We start from the raw sequence: 19,973 nt of genomic DNA, 5'->3' as shown, positions 1-19,973 counted from the left end.
ATGGGCAAGGACTTCATGTCTAAAACACCAAAAGCAATGGCAACAAAAGCCAAAATTGACAAATGGGATCTAATTAAACTAAAGAGCTTCTGCACAGCAAAAGAAACTACCATCAGAGTGAACAGGCAACCTACAGAATGGGAGAAAATTTTTGCAACCTACTCATCTGACAAAGGGCTAATATCTAGAATCTACAATGAACTCAAACAAATTTACAAGAAAAAAACAAACAACCCCATCAAAAAGTGGGCAAAGGATATGAACAGACACTTCTTAAAAGAAGACATTTATGCAGCCAAAAAACACATGAAAAAATGCTCATCATCACTGGCCATCAGAGAAATGCAAATCAAAACCACAATGAGATACCATCTCACACCAGTTAGAATGGCCATCATTCAAAAGTCAGGAAACAACAGGTGCTGGAGAGGATGTGGAGAAATAAGAACACTTTTACACTGTTGGTGGGACTGTAAACTAATTCAACCATTGTGGAAGTCAGTGTGGCGATTCCTCAGGGATCTCGAACTAGAAATACCATTTGAGCCAGCCATCCCATTACTGGGTATATACCCAAAGGACTATAAATCATGCTGCTATAAAGACACATGCACACATATGTTTATTGTGGCACTATTCACAATAGCAAAGACTTGGAGCCAACCCAAATGTCCAACAATGGTAGACTGGATTAAGAAAATTTGGCACATATACACCATGGAATACTATGCAGCCATAAAAAAGGATGAGTTCATGTCCTTTGTAGGGACATGGATGAAACTGGAAATCATCATTCTCAGTAAACTATCGCAAGGACAAAAAACCAAACACCGCATGTTCTCACTCATAGGTGGGAATTGAACATTGAGAACACATGGACACAGTAAGGGGAACATCACACTCTGGGGACTGTTGTAGGGTGGGAGGAGGTGGGAGGCATAGCATTAGGAGATATACCTAATGCTAAATGAAGAGTTAATGGGTGCAGCACACCAACATGGCACATGGATACATATGTAACAAACCTGCACATTGTGCACATGTACCCTAAAACTTAAAGTATAATAATAATAAAATAAACACACTTTAAAAAAAAATTTAAAAACTTTTAACAATGTCCCTCTTCTTGAAGTATTTTTTTGTTTTGGAAAATATAACTTAAAAAATAAGTACTGTAACTTATGTTAACATGCAATAAGTTTATTATTATTTTAACAAATTAAAAATAAACATTTTTTCACTTTTAATTTGTTGTGATAAATATCAATTAAGTATAACTCACGAATAAAGCCCTTCTCAAACCCTCAAAAAAAAAAAAAGATCAACTGGTTTTCTGTAAAGGTAAAATTAACAAACCTTCAGCCAGACTAAGAAGAAAAGACAGAAGGCCCAAATAATAAAATCAGAGATAATAAAAGGAGACATTATAACCAATATTGCAGAAATTAAAGGATCAGTAGAGACTACCATGAGCAACTATATGCCCATAATTTGGAAAACCTAGAAATGGATAAATCCCTAGATACATAAAACCTACCGAGATTGAACTATATAGAAATCCAAAACCTGAACAGACCAATCACAGGTAATGAGATCAAATCTCTAATGAAAAGTCTCTCAGCAAAGAAAAGCCCAGGACCTGATGGCTTCACTGCTGAATTTTATCAAACATTTAAAGAAGAACTAATATCAATCCTACTCTAACGATTCCAGGAAATAGAGGAGGAGGGAATACTTCCAAACCCATTGTATGAGACCAATATCACTTTAATACCAAAACTATACAAAGACCCATCAAAAAAAGAAAACTACGAGCCAAAATCTCTGATTAATGTTAATGCAAAAATCCTCAACAAAATACTAGCAAACTGAATTCAATAACACATTAAAAAGATTATTCATCATGACCAAATAGGATGTATCTCAGGGACACAAAGATGATTCAACATAGCAAATAAATGTGATACGTCATATCAACACAATGAAGGGGAAAAATCATATGATCATCTCATCATAGATGCAGAAAAATCATTTGGTAAAATTCAATATAGCTTCATGATAAAAAAACCTTCAAATGAACTGGGTATAGAAGGAACTTTAATCAACATAAAGAAGCTATATACAGCAAACGCACAAGTAGTATCATACTGAGTGAGGAAACACTGAAAGCCTTTCTTCTAAGATATGGGACATGACAAAGATGCTCACTTTTTACCACATTATTCAACATAGTACTGGAAATCTAACTAGAGCAATCAGACAAGAGAAAGAAATAAAGGGCATCCAAATTTGAAAGGAAGAGGTCAAATTATCATTGTTCACAGAAGATATGATCTTATATTTAGAAAAACCTAGTCTCTACCAAAAAAAAACTATTAGAACTGATAAATTCAGTAATGTCGTAGGATACAAAATCATACAAAAATCATTAATGTTTCTATATGCCAACACAGAACAATCTGAAAAAGAAATTTTAAAAAGTAATTCCATTTACAGTAGCCACACATAAAATTAAATACCTAGAAATTAACCAAAGAAATGAAAGATCTCTAGAATGAAAGCTATACAAAACTGGAGAAAGAAATTGAAGAAGACACAAAAAATGGAAAGCTATTCCATGTTCAAGCATTGGAAGAATCAATATTGTTAAAATGTCCATACTATTCAAATCAATCTACAGATTCAATACAATCGCCATCAAACTACTAATGATATTCCTCACAGAAATAGAAAAAACAATCCTTATTTATTCGAAAACACAAAAGACCTAGAATAGCCAAAGCTACCCTGAGCAAGAAGAACAAAACTGAAGGAATCACAATACCTGACTTCAAATTATACTACAGAAGTATAGTAACCAAAACATCACGGTACTGCTATAAAAACAGACACACAGACCAGTGGAACAGAATGGAGAACCCAGAAAGAAATCCATACATCTACAGTAAACTCATTTTTTACAGCAGTCCCAAAAACATACATTGGGGAAAGGGCAATCTCTTCAATAAATGGTGCTGGGAAAACTGAATATCCATATGAAGAAGAATGAATCTACACCCCTATCTCTTGCCATATACAAATCTCAAATCCAAATGGATTAAAGCCTTAAACTAAGACCTCAAACTCTGAAATTACTACAAGAAAACTTTGGGGAAACTCTCCAGGACTTTGGTTTGGACAAAGATTTCTTGAGTAAATACCTAGGAAGCACAGGCAACCAAAGTAAAAATGAACAAATGGGATCACATCAAGTGTAAAAGCTTCTGCACAGCAAAGGAAGCAATCAGCAAAGCACAGAGACAACCCAAAAAATAAGCGAAAATATTTGCAAACTACCAATCTGACAGGGAATGAATAACCAGAATACATAAGGAGCTCAAACAACTCTGTCGGAAAAGAAAATCTAAAAATCTACTTTAAAAATGGGCAAAAAATCTGAATAGACATTTCTCAAAAGAAAACATACAAGTGGCAAACAGGTACATGAAGAGGTAATCAACATCACTGATCATTAGAGAAACGCAAATCAAAACTAAAGTGAAATAGCATCTCACTCCAGTTAAAATGGCTATTAAAAGACAGGCAATAACAAATGGCTGTTATCCAAAAGACAGGAAAAGATGTGGAGAAAAGGGAACTCTCATACACTTTTGGTGAAAATGTAAATTAGTACAACCACTATGTAGAAGAGTTTGGAGGTTCCTCAAAAAACTAGAGTTACCAAATGATCCAGCAATCCTACTCTTAGATATATACCTCAAAGAAAGGAAATAAATATTTAGAAGAGGTATCTGCACTCCCGTGTTTATTGCAGCACTTCTCACAATAGCCTAGATTTGGAAGCAACCTAAGTGTCCATCAACAGGTGAATGGATAAAGGAAATGTGGTACATAGACACAACGCAGTGCTATTCAGCCATAAAAACGAATGAAATCCTGTCATAAAAAAAGAATGAGATCCTATCCATAACATGGATGGAACTGGAGGTCATTACTTTAATTGAAATAAGCCAGGTACAGAAAGACAAACTTTGCAGGTTCTTACTTATTTGTGGGAGCTAAAAATTAAAAGAGTTGAACTCATGGAGATCAAGAATAGAATGATGGTTACCAGAGGCTGGGAGGGGAAGTGAGGATGGTTAATTTGCACAAACAAAATAGAATGGAAAAGATGTAGTGTTTGGTAACACAGAAGGGTGACTATAGTCAACAAAATTGTATTGCACATTTAAAAATAACAGAGAGTATAACTGGATTGTTTGTAACACAAAGGATCAATGCTTCAGGTGATGGATACTCCATTTACCCTGATGTGATTATTACACATTGTATGCCTGTAACAAAATATCCCATCTACCCCATAAATATATATACCTGCTCTGTACCCACATAAATTAAAAACTTTAAGAACCCTGAGTGTTTACTTTCCAATATAACTAAGCATTCTAAATGCGACTTTGAATGAAAATTTCTTTATATGCCTCAAATTTGAAAATATGTAAGCCAGTCAAAGAATGTGTATTTATTATTGGAGACTCAATAATTAATGATGACAAGCTGTTAAGCTAGAGAAGTGGTTCTCAAGCAGGCATGATTTTGCTCCCTAGGGAGCACTATCAACTTCTGGAGACATTTTTGGATGTCATGCTATGGGGAGGAGGGAAGATGCTGTTGGCATCTTGTAGATAGAGGCCAAGGATTTCTTGTAATACACAGGACAGCCTCAATGTCAACTGTGCTAAGGTTGGAAAATGCTGAGCAAGGAGAATTGAAAGCCCAGGGCCAGGGTCTTCCAAAAAAAACTAGGCACACCTGTCCAGCAAGAGCTGGACCCACTGAATTGTCATCTATGGCAGACAGAGAGGAAGAAATACCTTCCCACTCCACCTTCTGTCTTTTTGGCTGTGAAGAAAATGAGCATAACAAGGAAAAATCAGATATTTTCCTATCACTGTATGGAAGTCTCCATTTAGCCTACTACACAGATTAGAAAAAGGTATTCCCCTGACTTGACAGAGCCCCATTATACATGGCTTGATGAGTGGACCACAAGCTGGATTTAAGCTTTCACTTATCTTCTCAATTGGTCACCTTTGTGCAGTGCACAAACTATACAACCGTATATGGCAGACCTCAACATAAGCACTAGTTCCACTAATACTACAAAACTTCATATAGCCTTTAATATGTGGTAACCATGAGATAACTCATAATAAGAGTAATTAAAAGAATAAGACAGATTGAAAAGAAGATCAAAGAAGAGGCATCTAAAAGTGAGACGGGTTTGTGGCAGTTATCTTAGAAGGATAAGTTGCCAAATGTAGGCTCTCTGTCAGGAGCCCAATACAAACACTGGAACAAAGAAAGACACAAGAAAAGATTAAAAGGGTAGATATCTTTAAAAGCTTGGGAAAAAATAGCTATAACTGGGGAGAGGCAAGGGAGAGTAAAGAAAGGGAGTGATTACCTTGAGCTCCTATGTGGAAAAAGTCAGTTGGGGATTACTTTTAAAATTCTAATTAAACTGGCTTGGCAGTTTAATGAGGCACTGTCACCTACACCCTTTGAAAGCTATAGACCAAATATCTCACTTAAAGCTTATAAAGATTTACCTTAATGAAGGTTAATTAGCAAAAAAGTGGCTATCAAATAAGAAATAAAAGGAAATAAGCTCAAGAGTCATAAGAAAATTTAAATAAATCATAGTGAAGAACTTGTGCCAGAGTAAGTTTCTAAATATCAAAAATAATCTTTGATTTACAAATTTAGTTACAGAAAATGTTATAGACTTATTCTCTGGAAAGATATTTAAAAATATGTATCTGCTTGAGGTAGTTCTGAATAAAGACAGGAAGAAAAGAAGGTAAGCTAAAAAGAAAATTTTGGAGTATTTAAAATAGGACGTATACTATCTCTGTGAGATGATTTAGTGAAGAAAATAGAATATCCAAGATTTTAACTCCTCTGCCGACGACTTGTTTTACAGAATTAGAGGAGACAGCACTGATTGCAGCGACAGAAGTGGTGCCAGTTAACTCCCCACCATCAAAAGTATCTTCTGCTATAGCCTGGAACAAGGTGTGAAATTTCATTTTTAAAGATTTACTTCTTTGATTTGTCATTGTTATGGTTTAAAAGCTATAATCCTCTCTGAGAGTTAAAGGACATAACTTGTGAAAAATCATTAATTTCCTGGTGCTAATTTAAATTCTTTGATAATTATCTGGGAGGGGCTTAAAGGGGCTGCAAAATTGCCTTTGGGAAGGGTTTAATTGATTGACATTGCAACAGTCTGCTCAAAGTCTGTGAGAGTATGAATGCCTATTTGTAAATCTGTCGTACACACATACACACATATATCAGAAATGACAATAATTATATATAGTATACACAAATATGTCTGTGAGTATGTTTGTATAAAACTAGCATATAACCAAATACCTACATACCTGATGTGGTATTGTATTTGATCCACTGTAAAAGTTCTTCCTGAGGCAAATTATTAAATTCTCCTATTATGCTCCATTGATTACGGAGGTTTGCATAACCTTGTATTGACATCACTGTTAGAATGCCAAAGATAACATTCTCAAAACGAACTCTGCGAAAAAGCCAGCCAAAGAGCTGAAACGAAATAAACCATTTATTTCTAGTTCTTATATGAAGAGTACTGTAGGGTCAACAATAAATTCTCACCTTGTTACTCAAACCAATGTGAATTACCCTTTGATAGCAGCACACATGTATACAGAATTATCATCTCCGATTGTTTCTAAAGCAACGAATATGTCGGCATTACAGGGCCCAGGTGAAAGTGAAACTTTCTCTCCCCTGGGAAGAATTAAGGAAGATATACCTGATCCTTCTAGTACTCATTTACTACTAAGGATTAAAATAAACAAATCACAACTGTGAAACATCTTAGAACTAAATCCTTTCATCCTTGGCTGCCTTTTGTGGACATGGTTAGTAGACAGGGAAGCCCTATTAGCATGACATATTTAGATTCTTCTCAGGAAAACAGGCATTATGATATTTTAAGGCTATACACTCATAATCAAAACTAAGTAAGGTGTTTGTAGAAGTACCTTAGGCCCAATATTCTAGCAATTTATCTAGTTCTTTTGTATGTTAGATAACAGTGGTAGAACCCCAGAATTTCTTATAGATTCTTCCAGCCAGACAGGACCATATTAGAGCAATTACTCTGCATCTACTCCGGTATTGGATGAGTATTTCAGGGTACTTTTGGTGAACCAGGAAACTCTTTTTCTTTCTTTTTTTTTTTTCGAGACAGAGTCTCACTCTGTCTCCCAGGCTGTAATGCAGTGGTGCGACCTCAGCTCCCTTCGACCTCCACTTCCCAGGTTCAAGCAATATTCCTGCCTCAGCCTCCTGAGTCGCTGGGATTACAGGCACACACCACCATGCCTGGCTAATTTTTGTATTTTAGTAGAGACAGGGTTTCACCATGTTGGCCAGGCTGGTCTTGAACTCCTGACCTCAAGTGATCTGCCCACCTTGGCCTTCCAAAGTGCTGGGATTTCAGGTGTGAGCCACTGTGCCCAGCCACCAGGAAACTCTTTTTTTTTTTCTTTTTTTCTTTTTTTGAGACAGAGTCTCACTCTGTTACCCACGTTAGAGTGCTGTGGTGCGATCTTGGCTGACTGCAGCCTCTGCCTCCCAGGTTCAAGCAATTCTCCTGCCTCAGCCTCCCAAGTAGCTAGAATTACAGGCACTCGCCACCATATCCGGCTAATTTTTGTATTTTTAGTAGAGATGGAGTTTCACCATGTTGGCCGGGCTGGTCTCGCACTCCTGGCCTCAAGTGATCTGCCCATCTCGGCCTCCCAAAGGGCTGGGATTACAGGTGTGAGCCACCGTGCCAGGCACTCTTACACAAACCTGAACTCCAAAAGGTTATGTTCATGGACAGGATATTAACAGAGGAGAAATGTTTGCCTAATCACTTGTTATAGAAATATCAATTAAAATCCAGAAATACTTTTCAAAGCCACTTGAAATTGCTTTTCTTGCTTATAGTGAATCATGAAGTAATATTTTAAATCATTTAACTTAGTTAAGTTAAAAACACTTAGTGTGTTTATATTTTGAATTAGTCAGCAAAGCCACGGTAACTACTAAGTATAGCTGCTATAGTTTTTATAGTATTGTTTGTTATACAAGAATGAATCCCTTACCTGTCGAGAGCATATCAAGGAAGCCATAACACACATGTGCGGTGTCAAAAACATCTTTAGCCTCATAATTAAAATGGCAAGGGCAGTAAACACTAACAACTGCAATGTGTGAAAAGCCAGCTATAAAAACACAAATAAGACAAAATCGCATTTCTACTTTTCATATTTTTAAATTAATGAAGTATATTAAAACTATATTATTCATTAAGACAAAGATCTTCTAACTTAGTAATAAGCCTATCAGTATTCATTCAACAATAATTTATCGAATGTCTACTATGTTCCAGGTACTCTTCTGGGTGCTTCAGATACAACAGTGAGCAATTTCTGTCCTTGTATTACATTTAACTACATTTAGTAATGAAAGACAGACAATACATAGACATAGCAAATAAATAAATCCATTACATAGTCTACTGTAAGGCAATAAGTGCAGTTGGCAAGAAAATGGAGCAGGCAGAGGAGCCAGGGAGAGCAGGTGGTGGAGTGAGGAGGCGGAGGACCAACATAGTGGGCCTCACTGTAAAGTGACAAAGTTACTAATGCATCCCTGATCCAAAAATCTGAAATCTACAATGCTCCAAAATCTGAAACTTTTGAGTACCAATATGATGTTCAAAGATTATGCTAAAACAAATGCTCATTGAAGCATTTTGGATTTTGGATTTTCAGGTTAGGAATGCTCAACTAGTAACTACATTGTAAATATTCCAAAATTCGATAAAATCTGAAATCTGAAACGCCTCTAGTCCTAAGCATTTTGGATAAGGGATACTCAACATGTGTCATAAACTATCTCTATTAAGTTCAAATTCAGTTACCCACTCCTGTAAATTTGACCTTTACCTCAAGACCCACTTGAAGTTCTATCAAACAGAAAATATTTCCAGCCCACATTGATCTTTTCCTTTTCATGCCACAAAATAATTTTACACCATATAAAATGTTGTCTTATTTGTCCCCTTTGTAAAATGACACATACTGAAGGGCAGGAACATGACTTTAGTATCTTTTGTATCCTTCAACACTTCTGAGCTTGTCGCTGACTGACCAGCATATCTACGTGGTGGCAGATGGCCACCAGTCACAGGGCCAGGGGTGCCTGCCCTAATGGACTGTAGCTGATTAGCTCAGCAGGCTAGAAATCAAATGATTGTTATTGTTAAATGAATGCAATTTAATTTAATTCTGTACTATAGTCATAAATCAGCCTTCTAGCTTTTAAATCCTTATTACTATTCAAAAGTAAGAGCAGATGAAAGAGTGAGAAGGATCAGCAGAAATTTATCACCAATGCTGAACAACTCACTGCTGATGGTGCATCAGCAGCAAGGTTATACCTTTGTCAATTATCCTCAAACTAGAATTTAATACACAAGTCTACCAGAGATTAAAATGAAAGCTTTACCTCACTGTGTTCAAGGAGCTGTTTTCTAGAATAAAATAAAAATATTTTCTATTTACTGAAGGTCTTTTATACTATGAATACATAAAAATAAGCTTCATTTGTTTGATCTTAGATTTTTAAAATCTGACTATCTCTAAACTACTTAGGAACATACATAAAAATAAAAATATCAGATAACAGCACAAAAATTACAACAATTTAAAAGTCATAATTTATAGTCATCCTATTCAAGATATGTCAAAAATTTGTTCTTTGGTTAAGACAAAATAGATTTTACAGATCCCTGGAGGTTGTACCTCTATGAATAAATGAATAGGATGACCTTCTATTCAACCTATATATACAGTGTATACAATACTTTAGATGACCACTGTTAAACTTTTGAGTTATTTTCATTTTTCACAATTACAAATAACACGGACACTCATGCATAAAACTTTGTAAGCATCTCTGAATATTTCCTTAGCATAAATTTCCAGAAGAAAAATTACTGGGTAAAACATAAATATTTTTAGTTTCAGAAAAGTTGTCCCTTTACAAAATACTTACAGTACACCTACTGTATTCTAGGCACTGTGCAATGAAATGAATACCACAGTCCCTGCTTATCCTCTGATCCTCACTTTCCACAGTTTCAGTTACCTGTGGTCAACTGCAGTCCAAAAATATTAAATGAAAAGTTCCAGGAAATAAACAATTCCTAAGTTTTAAATTGTGTACCATACCGAATAGTGAAATCTCAAGTCACCCTGCTTCATCCTACCTGGGACATGACTCACCCCTTTGTCCAGCATATCCATGCTGTATACGTCACCAGCCTGTTAGTCATGTAGTTACCATCTCAGTTATCAGATGGACTCTGGTGGTATCTCGGTGCTTGTTTTCAAGTAACCCTTTTCTGACTTAATAATGGCCCCAAAGTTCAAGAGCAGTGATGCTGACAGTTGAGATATGCCAAAGAGAAGCTGTAAAGTGCTTTCTTTAAGAGAAAAGGTGAAAGTTCTCAAAAGAAAAAACATCATATGCTGAGGTTGCTAAGATCGACGGTAAGAACAAATCTATCCATGAAATTGTGAAGAAGAAGAAAAAATTAATGCTAGCTTTGCTTTTGCATCTAAAACTGCAAAAGTTATGGCCACAGTCCATGATAAGTGCTTAGTTAAGATGGAAAAGGCATTAAATCTGTGGGTGGAAGACGTGAACAGAAATGTGTTCCGATGGTGGCAATCACATGTGTTACTCTCTGCAGTTTCAAGCATCCATTGGGGGTCTTGGGATGCGTCACCCTGCAGATAAGGGCAACTGCTGTGCAGCATGAACAGTATGGAGACAATACTTATCTTCATGGAGTTTGTATTAGAGTAAGACAAGAGGTAGGAGACTGCCTATTTTATTGTTCTCTTGAAAAGACTGGGTATTTTACTTTTATGAAAGGCTTTATAGCCTGCAGGGGCATTCTAATATGGATTTTGGGGGTGAAGAGAGAAACAGGTGTGGAAAGTAAGTTCGGGGTACAGAGACCCATAGGTTTTTTAAAAGAGAAGTCGGGGAAGGTCTCTTAAGGTAGTAGTGGAGTCTGAATTATTCTATCTCCCTTGTAGCTCCTACCCTTTGTATGCAGTAGTTTTTTTTTTTAAATCGAAGACAGGGGAAGGTCTCTTAAGGTAATAGTAGAGACCAAATTATTCTATCTCCCTCGTAGCTCCTTCCCTGTGTATGCAGTTAACTGAGTGGGGTTTTCCCACTTGTCCCAAAATCTTCTAGGCACAACAGATTCCTGTAGTGAGCTGCATGCAAGGAAGAAGCCTGGTAGGTGAGTAATTATTATAATCACCAAGAACCCTAAAAGTAACTACTGATACTTTATTTAAATCAAGTAGCTAATTAAAAATGTGAATATACAACCAAATCCCAAGACACAAATATCATGAAAAGGAAACATCAAAATAAATGAGCAAAAAACTTGACCTCTCATGAAACAGCTAATGCAAATGAAAACTCCAATTATTGTTTTCACAGAAGTTTAAGAGGATAATACATCCATGTAATTAAAATAAGCTCCAGTGAAAAGAAGGAGTTTTCAGAAATTCTAAGGAAAATATATTTGCCTAATTTAAAGCCTCAAAAGAAAGTTGAAGAGCAAAATGTACACAGCTGAAGTTGAAAATATTAAAGACTCAGTGATGATATTCTCTGAGAACACAGAAAGAAAAGAAATAGATAATATGATAAAAGCAATAACAGAAATTCAAAAAAGAGAGGCTAAAGTGAAAGACTAAGAAAACAACAACACACTCACATCACCCCTCCAAACTTTATGAATTTCCAGAGAGAAAAACTATATAGGAATTTTCATCTGTAATGCTCAATGCTAGAACACAAAGAAGCAATGTCAACAAAATGTTGAATGAAACCCACAAATATCTATTAACCAATCTATCAATCAAATATGAGGGCAAAATAAAGCCATTTTTCAGGTAAGAAAGCACCCAGAAAGCATGCCAATTCTACATGTCAAGGAAAAATAAATCAGTAAAATTTGAAGTCAAGTCCAAAGATTGCTGGTGTCTTTAATGTAAATGTTTAGAGACTTCTTAAAACATAACAGATAAGACAACAATTTAGAAAGTAAATTTCAGCATAACCTGGAAGGAGAGGGTGTGTAGGCAGGGACAAGTAAAAATATTCCGACAGTTCAGCGCTGAAGCAAGCAGGTCTCTAGGTACAGAGCCTGAGTATGAATTCTGCCACCACTACTCACTAGCTGTGTGCCTTTCAGAAAATTACTTACCTTCTTACTGACTTCCTCATCTGCAAATAATGGGAATAACTGACTCCCTTCTCACCAGGTGACTGTGAGGATTTATTGAGTTAATACTGGTAAGAAGCTTAAAATACTGTCAGACACACAGGAAATAATAACTGTTAGCTACCATCGTTGGTGGTAACAGGTTTTAGATGCTGATGAATTCTTAATATCAAGACGAATATATTTGCTAATAATTTAAGAGAAACCACCAGGAAATATAGAAATGGGATATAGCTAACAATTCAGCAAGTATCAAGAAAATAATTTTTGAAAAGCACGATGAATAGAAAACATAAAATCAGATGGCAGGTAGAAGTACAAACACAGCAGTTATCACAGTTAATATGAAAATGGGTTAAATTCACCAATTAGAAAATGAGTATTAGAGGAATTTGTATAGAAAAAATCTAACAATGAGAAATATACCTAAACCAAAATGTCACAAAAATGTTAAAAAAAAAAAAAGCATAAATACAGGTAAACCAGGCAAATCTATAAAAGAAAGCAGATGTGGCAATATTAATTTTATACAAAGAAAAATTTACAGCAAAAACCACTAAGTAAAGCAAAGAATATCCTTTATAATAAAAGTACAATCCTATAATAATCATGCAATGAACAACAGCACTATCTATATAAAGCAAACACTATTAAAATCACAAGACAATTTTGAAAAATTCATTTTTAATGTTGTATGTGAAGATAGACTTCTAAGAAAACAGATAAAGTAGAAAAATAAGTTGATGTACTAGACCATTTAAAATAGCACTATTAATAACATGATACAACATGTAAATTTGAACTTCCCCTAAATAAGAAATGAACATTTAAAAAATCCTCCCAGAGCATTTACTGAAACTGAACATCCATCTCAATAAATAGCAAGTTAATTTTAAAGGCAAAATATACAACAGAAGAAACTAGTTAGACATTTTTAAAAATTATTATTATTGAGACCGAGCCTCGCTCTGTTGCCAGGCTGGACTGCAGTGGCAATCTTGGCTCACTGCAACCTCCGACTCCTGGGTTCCAGCGATTCTCCTGCCTCAGCCTCCCGAGTAGCTGGGATTACAGGTGCGTGCCACCACACCCAGCTAATTCATGTATTTTTAGTGGAGACGGGGTTTCACCATGTTGGCCAGGATGGTCTTGATCTCCTGACCTCATGATCTACCCGCCTTGGCCTCCCAAAGTGCTGGGATTATAGGCATGAGCCACCGCACCCGGCCTAAAACTAGTTAGACATTTTAAGACATTCTTCTAAGTGATTTTGGATTAACTGATCAAAACTCAAATCACAGACTACACAGAAATCAGCATTAATGGTAATGCTACACACATCGTGGGATACAGTGTGTGTCTTCTTCAGAGAAAAAGTTATAACTTTAAATGTATTTACTAGGACACAATAATGATTGATAATAAATGATGTGAACTTTAAACACAAGAAAACAACAAAAGTGCACTAAAAGAGAAACTAAGGACATAAAAATATAAGCAGAGATTCATAAAATGGAGAACAACCTTCATAAATATAAGGAATAAAACCAAAAGCTGGTTTTATGAAAAATCCAAAAAAGAATGACCTTGTTATGGACTAATGCAGCTGGTGACTTTCGGTTGAAGCCAGTGTTCATTTACCACTTTGAAAATCCTGAGGCCTTTTTTCAGAATTATGCTAAATCTACTCTGCCTCTACTCTACAAATGGAACAACAAAGCCTGGATGACAGCACATCTGTCACAGCATGATTTACTGAATATTTTAAACCCACTCTTGAGACCTACTTCCCAGAAAAAAAGATTCCTTTCAAAATATTATTGCTCATTGACAATGCGGCTGGTCACCCAAGAGCTCTGATAGAGATGGACAAGGAGATTAAGGTTGCAGGAAAGCAGGCTGGATCAAGGAGTCATTTCAAGTCTTGTTATTTAAGAAATATGTTTCATAAGGCTATAGCTGTCATAGACAGTGATTCCTCTGATGGATTTGGGTAAATTGAAAATCTTCTGGAAATGATTCACCATTCTAGATGCCATTAAGGATATTTGTGATTCATGGATGGAGGTCAAAATACTGACATCAATAAGAGATGGGAAGCAGTTGATTCCAACTTATTTTCTACTTTATCTGTTATTTTCTTAGAATGCTTTCTTCTCATATAACATTAAAAATGATTCCAACCCTCATGGGTGACTCTGAGGGGTACAAGACTTCAGCAGAGGAAGTCACTGCAGATGTGGTGAAAACAGCAAGAGAACTAGAATTAGAAGTAGAGCCTGAAGATGTGACTGAATTGCTGCAATCTCATGAAAAAACTTGAATGGATGAGGAGTTGCTTCTTACGGATAAGCAAAGAGAGTGGTTTCTTGAGATGGAGTCTACTCCTGGTGAACATGCTGTGAACATTGTTGAAATGAAAACAAAGGATTCAGAAGATGACATAAACTTGGTTGATAAAGCGTGGCAGGGTTTGAGAGGACTGACTCCAATTTTGAAAGTAGTTCTACTGTGGGTAAAATGCTATCAAACAGCATTGTATGCTACAGAGAAATTTTTCACGAAAGGAAGAGTCAGTCAATGTGGCAAACTTCATTGTCTTATTTTAAGAAAGTTCCACGGCCACCTGATCAGTCAGAAGCTATCACCATTGAAGCAAGACCTTCTACCAGCAGAAAGATTACAACTCTAATATACATGTCAGGATAGACATTATCCAAAAAACAAAAGGTAATAAGTGTTGGCAAGAATGTAGAGAAATTGAAATCCCTGCACAGGTGGAATTTCAAATGGTGCACCTGCTATGGAATACAGGATGGAGGTTCACCAAAAAAATCTTTAAAAAATTAAAAGTAGAACTACCAAAAAATCCAGTAATCCCACTTCTAGGTATTTATCCAAAACAGTTGAAATCAAAATCTCAACAAGATACTAGCACTCTCATGTTCACTGCAGTGCTATTCATAGTCGTCAGGATGTGGAAACCAACTAAATGTCCATCAACAGATGAATAATGAAAATGCGGCATACATAAACAATGGAATATTGTTCAGCCTAAAAAAGAAAGTAGGAAATTCTTCAGTGTGAGACAGCATGGATGAACCTGAAGGGCCTTATGCTAACTGAAGTAAGCCAATCCCACAAGATATATAATGCAAAATTCCACTTACATGAGGTATCTAAAATAGTCAGTCATAGAGTGAAAGAGTGCAATGGTGTCACCAGGGGCTGAGATGAGGGGAAATGGAGAGATACTAGTCAACAGGCTTATAGTTTCAGTTAAGCCAGATGAATAAGTTCGAGAGATCAACTATAGAATATTATACTTATAGTCCACAATACTGTATTATACAATTAAAAAATCATCAGGAGGGTAGATCACATGTTAAGCATTCTTACCAAATTTTAAAAACAAGTGTAGTTATTAATAAGGAGAAAAAATATATAATAATCCCCAAAATATTTTTAAAGCCATTTTTAAAAAATTTAACATTCATTTTTTACTGCTTTATTGAGTTACAATTCACACATTATACACTTTCAACATCTATTTTTAATTTAATTTTTAAAATTATCCTGGTTTATATGAACCAAAAGGAAACTTTCTTTTTTCTTTTTCTTTTTTTTTTTTTTTTTAGATGGAGTCTCACTCTGTCGCCCAGGCTGGAGTGCAGTGGCGCAATCTCAGCTCACTGAAACCTCCGCCTCCCGGGTTCACGCCATTCTCCTGCCTCAGCCTCCCGGGTAGCTGGGACTACAGGTGCCCACCATGACGCCCAGCTAATTTTTTTTATTTTTAGTAGAGACGGGGTTTCACCATGTTAGCCAGGATGGCCTCAATCTCCTGACCTCGTGATCTGCCCACCTCGGCCTCCCAAAATGCTGGGATTACAGGTGTGAGCCACCGCGCCTGGCCAAGGAAACTTTCTTAATGAAATAAAGGCTATCTATTACATACTAACAGCAAATGGAACAGTGAGACACTAAAGGCATTCTTCACTTTAAACTCAGAAACAAAATAAGGGCAAGCCCATCATCACTGCAATTCAAAGTTGTTCTGGAAGTTCTAGCTAATACACAAGACAAGAAAGTAAAGAAGTATAAATATTATAAAGTTATTACTGTTTGTAGATTATATGATAACTTGCCTAGAAAATCCAGAGCATCAATGGAAAAACTATTAGAACCAGAAAGAAAGTTTGGTAACGTGGCTAGATAAAAACGTGTTGCAAAAAAAAAAAAAAAAAAAGTAAAGCAGCTTTCCTATAAACTAAAAGATCAGTATAAGAGACAATCTAAAACAGACTCAAGTACAATGAGAATTGATAAATGATAAAAGCTGACATTTGGAAAAAAGATTTATGCAATACTGTGTTGGGACAATACCTCATTACAGGGGGAAAGGTAGACTCCTCTATGTCACTATAGCACAAAATTAATGCAAGAGTAATAAATCACCTATATGTAAATAGAAACTTATGAAAGAAAATACAAAAAAATATTTTAATGTTTTTGGTGTAGGGAAGTGTTTCTAACCAACATATGAACCCAGAAAAAATATATAACTGATTGTACAGAAATTTCGAAGTTCTACAAAGCAGAGACCATAAATGAACTATAAGTTGACATCTTGGAAGAAACTATGTAATACACATAAAAGACAAAATGTTACATCTATGGAAAAAGCAAAAACATAACACATGGCCGGGCACGGTGGCTCATGCCTGCAATCCCAGCACTTTGGGAGGCCCAGGTGGCTGGATCACTTGAGGTCGGGAGTTCGAGACCAGCCTGGCCAACATGGCAAAATCCCGTCTCTACTAAAAATACAGAAGTTAGCTGGGTGTGATGATGGGTGCCTGTTATCCCAGCTACTCCAGAGGCTGGGGCAGGAGAACTGCTTGAACCCCAGAGGCAGAGGTTGCAGTGAGCCGAGATCGTGCCACTGCATACACAGCAGCGAGACAAAAAAAAAAAAAAAAAAAAAAAAACCCACAAAACAACTTTTAAAGGTCAAAAAGAAACACAGTAAACAAACACACGAAAAGCTGCAAAACTCCACTGACAAAGAATTTATACAATAAAATGAATTGTTTTTACCTATCAGAAAAAATTAAAAGCTTGATAACGATGTTGGTGGAGTTGCAGAGAAATGGACACTCTCATCATTATAATTTCTCAGTTATAACAAATTCTAAAATATGCAGGCCTCATAATCAGCAGTCCAAATTCACATATTTTGTACTATAGAAATACTTAGAATAAGTGTACCAAGATACTTGAACCAGGATGTTCAATCCTTAAAATATTGGTTTTTATGACAAAAGTTATATATAATCTAAACTTTCATTGATATGGGAAAGGCAGTCATGCATGATGGTCAACAATAAAATCCTAAGACCATTATAAAATATAATGAAGATCAAGGCAGAGGCCCAAGACACACTATTAAATACAAGTAACAAGTTGCAGAATAAGAAGAAGACTACAATTCTATTTTTTTTAAATATTGTGTTTCTATATGTGTTTTCTAAAATAAAACATACAAAGCTACTTACAATCAGCACCCAGGGGAGCAGATCTAAGAGAGGGGAGTATTCCCTCTCTTTTTGATACATTGGTTTTTCAGAATATATTACTACTGGCCCCTGCTATTATTATTTTTTAGATTTAACCCAGAACCCTCTGCCCATACACAACAGGCCTGTCACTTTCAAATATGTAATCAATACATGAGTTCCACATTCTGAGTAATTATCTTCCATCCACTGACCCCTCCGAGTCTGTTGCTTCCACATTACACCCTCTGCAATATATGAAGACAGTTGCCACATACCCTTCAATCTTCTATTATCCAATTAAATATCCCAAGTCCCTTCATGCACTCCTTATGGGAACAGTGTCCAGGGTTCTCCATTCATTCTTTTTAGAATGCCAAGACACATTTCCCTGGGCTCCATCTGTCCGGAACAATATAGAATGGGTCTATTATCCCCTTTATTTTGGAAACAGTTTCAACAGATGCACCTAAGAACCTAACTAGCTCTTCTGACAACCATACACAGCTGTTTATTAAAAATACAAGCATGGAGTATGGAGTTCATGGAAATTCTTTCTACTGTCTTCACAATTTTTCTATAAATCTAAAACTATTCTATAAAGTAGAAGTCACAAAATAAAATCAAATATTCTACTTACAAATATAAAATGTAACTTGAAAATTACTATTAGGTACTATGCTCACTACCTGGGTACAATATACCCATGTAACAAGCCTGTACATGTGCCCCCTGCATCTAAAATAAAAGTTGCACACTAAAAAACATGTCATTTGAGATCATATTTCCCTCAGAAGGAAATTTTCTTCACAATTTACTTCTTGAGTCCTGTAGCAATTTACTTATGTGTCACTGATATGATACATTTTGCTGGCATCTGCTTATGCTACTGACATTACTAAAACCATCCAAAAATGTTATACAATAAATAGTTTTAACAATAAGTTTAGAAGAAAATTCATAAATATTCAGGAACACAAATAATTATACCCCCTCTGAAAGTTAAAAAAGAAAGAAAAAGAAAAGCCTGACCAACATGGTGAAACCCCCTCTCTACAAAAAAATACAAAAATTAGCTGGGCATGGTGATGCACACCTGTAGTCCCAGCTGCTTGGCAGAGCTGAGATGAGATGATCGCTTGAGCCCAGGATGTCCAGGCTGCAGTGAGCAGAGATCATGCCACTGCACTCCAGCCTGGGTGACAGAGCAAGACTCTGTGAAAAGAAAAGAAAAGAAAAGAGAAAAAGGAAAAGAGAAAAGAAAAAAAAGAGAAGAGAAGAGAAGAGGAAAGACAAGACAAGACAGAGAGAGAGAGAAGGACGGAAGGCAGGAAGGACGGAAGGCAGGAAGGAAGGAAGGGAGGAAGGGAGGGAGGGAGGAATTCCAAAAATAAATCTTTAGCTTACTGACTTTAAATTCTAATGATATATTATAATTTATCAATTTAAACTTTGAGTTAGTTCACAAATATAAATATCTCCAAAACAAGTCCAAATACATATAAGAAATCTGTAAGAATAATATTTTTAAGGAAACATTTAAGTTTGGTTCATATCTCCTTTCTTAATCATAATACTAAAGTTTAATGCAGATTCATTTGAAAAATTAATGTTAAAGTAAATTATTTAATAATGGAATACTGTATGTTTTAAAAACGATGATATAATTACCTTAGATAAATGTTTGTAGCTAAAACACATGAAATATCACGAACAGTCTGTGAATAGAATCAAATCAATGAAACTTTTGTAAGGAATACTGCAATATTTAAAATGCTCTGATTCATTAATGTAAACACTCCGCCAAGGAAAGAAGTATTTTTTTTTCTTTTTTTTTTTTTTAATTATACTTTAGGTTTTAGGGTACATGTGCACAATGTGCAGGTTTGTTACATATGTATCCATGTGCCATGTTGATTTCCTGCACCCATTAGCTCGTCATTTAGCATTAGGTATATCTCCTAATGCTGTCCCCGCCCCCCCCCCACCCCCCACCC

General features: G+C 35.9%; 1 protein-coding gene across 1 annotated transcript in view; it reads right to left on the bottom strand.

The window, feature by feature from the left end:
- Window positions 1-19,973, bottom strand: part of LOC116810676 (probable C-mannosyltransferase DPY19L2) — a 136,373-nt gene that overhangs the window by 36,629 nt on the left and 79,771 nt on the right. Inside the window, 4 exon segments of the mRNA XM_058439576.1 lie at window positions 6,450-6,624; window positions 8,202-8,321; window positions 9,610-9,634; window positions 19,648-19,700. Coding sequence (XP_058295559.1) covers window positions 6,450-6,624; window positions 8,202-8,321; window positions 9,610-9,634; window positions 19,648-19,700 — 373 coding nt within the window.

This window comes from Hylobates moloch, unplaced genomic scaffold, assembly GCF_009828535.3.
Source record: "Hylobates moloch isolate HMO894 unplaced genomic scaffold, HMol_V3 SCAFFOLD_1, whole genome shotgun sequence".
Classification (NCBI taxonomy): domain Eukaryota; kingdom Metazoa; phylum Chordata; class Mammalia; order Primates; family Hylobatidae; genus Hylobates; species Hylobates moloch.
This window is presented reverse-complemented; position numbering and strand designations above follow the sequence as displayed.